The following is a 3,412-nucleotide window of genomic DNA, read 5'->3' as shown; positions in this document are numbered from 1 at the left end:
TTAGGAGGAAAACATGAGTATAGGAACATGACAAGAGAATGAAAATCTGAGTGCAATTCTAGATGGAAAATTAGTGATTTTTATTATCATGCTGATGTGGGAGTGGTAGTGAGAATTTAAAGCTGGGGTTGTAAACTTCAGATTCAGCTTTAAAGTAGCTGTTTTTTAGGGTTTTGGTAAACCTCTCTTAATTATGTGAGGAAAAAATAGTTGTGTTTGTACTACTGATATTACCAGAGCCAGGATTTCTGGCTTTTACCACATTCTCAGGCCCAAGTTCAGCAAATGCTGGAAACAGTGATGTAAAGTCACACAGTTTCTGGTCAGCTGGAAGCCTCCTTCCAGGTACTGGTTCAATGAGTGTTGAGGCACCAGGACCTATTGTAGCTTTCTGTCAATGACATTTTATTTGAGGGAGATCATCACAATAGTGTCCATGTTGGAATGATGAAAACAGGGCAACTTGAAGAAAAGTTAGGAAGCCAAGTAAATATTAAGTGCTTACAACGTCAATCATTTGTATATCCCTTACTTCTTGACTAAGAAGACTCTTTCAACTAACCTTTTAAAGGCCTCCTTTACATCTTTATTCCTAAGTGTGTATATAAGGGGATTCAGCATGGGTGCGATGATCCCATAGAAGAGGGACACCATCTTCCCCCGGTCCTTGGAGCTGGGGGATAGCGGTTGTAGGTACATGGAGATCGCGGTGCCGTAAAACAGTGACACCACAATCAGATGGGAGCCACATGTGCCAAATGCCTTTCGCCGGCCTTCGGCTGACTGGATCCTCAACACTGCTTGGACAATGAAAGCATATGATACTAGGATGAGCGTCAGGGGTATCAGATGGAACAGCACACTGACAAGGAACAGTTCCGCCTCGTTGGCTGTTGTGTCTACACAGGACAACTTGAGCAGGGCAGGGACTTCACAGAGAAAGTGATCTACTACGTGGGGGCCACAAAGTGGCAGCTGGAGAGTCAGGGTGGACAACCACACTGAGTTGCTAAAACCAGTAATCCAGGATGCTGCTGCCAGCTGGAGGCACAGCCTCTGGTGCATGATAACTGAGTAATGCAGAGGCCGACAAATAGCTACAAACCTATCAAAGGACATAACGGCCAAGAGAACACATTCAGTGGCCCCCAAGGCTAGAAACATGAAGAGCTGGGCCACACAGCCGCCATAACTGATCACCTTCCTGGTGCTGTATAAATTTACCAGCATCTGTGGAACCGTACTAGTGGTGTAGCAAAGGTCCAGGAGTGACAGATTGGTAAGAAAAAAGTACATGGGGGTATGGAGTTTGGAGTCCAGGCGTGACACTAGAATAATGGTCAGATTCCCAAAGATAGTCACCATGTAAGAAATGAGGAAGACCACAAAGAGCGGGAGCTCCAGCCATGGTCGATCAGAGAAACCAAGAAGGATGAACTCCTGTGGGACGCTCTCATTCACCTGCCTCATGATCAATGGTTCGACTTTTTGTTTCCTGGAACACAAGAATTCAGGAAATCAATGAACACATAATTATTGACGTTTTACTTATAATCACTTTACTACCTGTTTGAAGATACATATAGAAAAAACATTGCTTGTGATATGAAAAATACATAGTTGGAAATACTCATAAGTACTTAGGCATTTCTACAATTTAATCTTTCTTTCTATATTTGTGTCAGTACTTCATAAATGAAAGCCCAGTAGCACCTGGGGTTTCAGTCATTAAGCATCTGACTCTTGATCTCAGCTCAGGTCTTGATCTCAGGGTTGTGAGTTCAAGTACTGCATTGGGCTCCCCAGGTGTGAGGCCTACAAAGAAAGAAAGAAAGAAAAAAAGAAAGAAAGGCTAAGAAAGAGAGAAAGAAAAGAAACAAAGAAAAGAAAGAGGAAGGAGGGAAGAAAAGAAAGAAAGAAAAGACAAAAGAAAGCTAAAATTTAAGAAGTAAATACCTAATTTTAACAAATTTAATAAAATGTGTTCTTTGATTTTTTTTTGGTCATTTTGTTAATTGTTGTACTACTTTCCACCTCAATCGCTATTTTTAGAAAGATTTGGTTAAAATTCCTGCCATCCTACCTTTTCATTCTGATTTCTCCTCGATGCCATGAAGATTGCCTTATCATCTGAAACAGTTAAAATTATTTTCATCATCTCATCATCCCCAAAACTATATAGGTAGGTTCTAGAAAGTCATCAGAAATATTTAAAAAAAAATGTCTATTGCCTCTTAAAAGCTCACAGAATCAGAATAAAAAGATATTAATCACATGGACATTGGAGACAGATAAGCCTGGGTTGTCTCTACTAAATAAAGTCATTAGTTACATCCTTACTAAATAAAGTCTCTACTAAATAAATTCTCTACTAAATAAAGTCCTTAGTTATATCATCCTGGGAATGCTTCTTATTTTCTTGAATATCAAGCTCCTCATCTAGAAAATGGGTATAATAATGCCTTTCTGGTGTGGTAGTATGAGTGTCAATGAAACAGACTGTAGTGACCTTGGACCTCTGAGATGTTCAGAGAGGAAGCTGCCCGGGATTGATTGCTCGACCTTGAAGTGTCCTAGGCCCACCAATGGACTATGACCCTGTGAGTTGACAATTTACTCTCCTGTCCCCTCTGCAGCTCTAAAACCACCCACCTCAACAGCAGAGGCAGTAATGACTCTGACCCGAAGTATAATGTAGTATGATGTTCCATGGGAGATCCCTAGCACAGCATCGTGGACCAAGGTCACAGGGAGTCTGCAGCTCTAATGTTAAGCCAATAGCCTGTTGAGAGGCCTAAGTTTGCTAAGGCCACGTACTGAGCATGTGTCCATCCCTGAGTCGGCTACCTTGCTGACACTTCCCTCTACCATTTTATTATTATTTTATTGGTTTAGAAATGTGAATTTAATGATAGGAACACAATTTTTGAATTATTAACTTATGCTTTAATTTCGCTCACGTCTATAGCTCTCAGTATAGAGAAGTAGGGAAGTCTTTTAGAGTCACTCAGAAAATCTCTGTTGCTATGCCACTGTCAATAAAATAAGGTATGAAAAAGAGATATAAATTCAGATAAACATATGAAGGTGCCAAATGCTCAAATCCAGGGTGCCTGGGTGGCTCAGTTGTTCAGTGTCTGCCTTTGGCTCAGGGCATGATCCCAAGGTCCTGGGATAGAGCCCTGCGTTGGGCTCCCTGCTTGGCAGGAAGCCTGCTTCTCCCTCTCCCACTCCCCTTGCTTGTGTTCCCTCTCTTGCTGTGTGTCTCTGTCAAATAAATAGATAAAATCTTAAAAGAAAAAGTGCTCAAATCCTGAGGGGATAAGACAAGCACCTAAACACGCATTTAGCATGCTTCATGCATTTACTTACATATGGCGATAGAATATTATATCTTAGTAATCACATGTGT

General features: G+C 41.1%; 1 protein-coding gene across 1 annotated transcript; it reads right to left on the bottom strand.

The window, feature by feature from the left end:
* Positions 1–528: 528 nt before the first annotated feature.
* Positions 529–1,470, bottom strand: LOC131832975 (olfactory receptor 2B6). Its single transcript, XM_059176220.1, has one exon. It carries the CDS (start codon positions 1,468–1,470, stop codon positions 529–531), a length of 942 nt encoding a protein of 313 aa, XP_059032203.1.
* Positions 1,471–3,412: the final 1,942 nt, after the last annotated feature.

The sequence above is a fragment of the Mustela lutreola genome, chromosome 6 (genome assembly GCF_030435805.1).
Source record: "Mustela lutreola isolate mMusLut2 chromosome 6, mMusLut2.pri, whole genome shotgun sequence".
Classification (NCBI taxonomy): domain Eukaryota; kingdom Metazoa; phylum Chordata; class Mammalia; order Carnivora; family Mustelidae; genus Mustela; species Mustela lutreola.
This window is presented reverse-complemented; position numbering and strand designations above follow the sequence as displayed.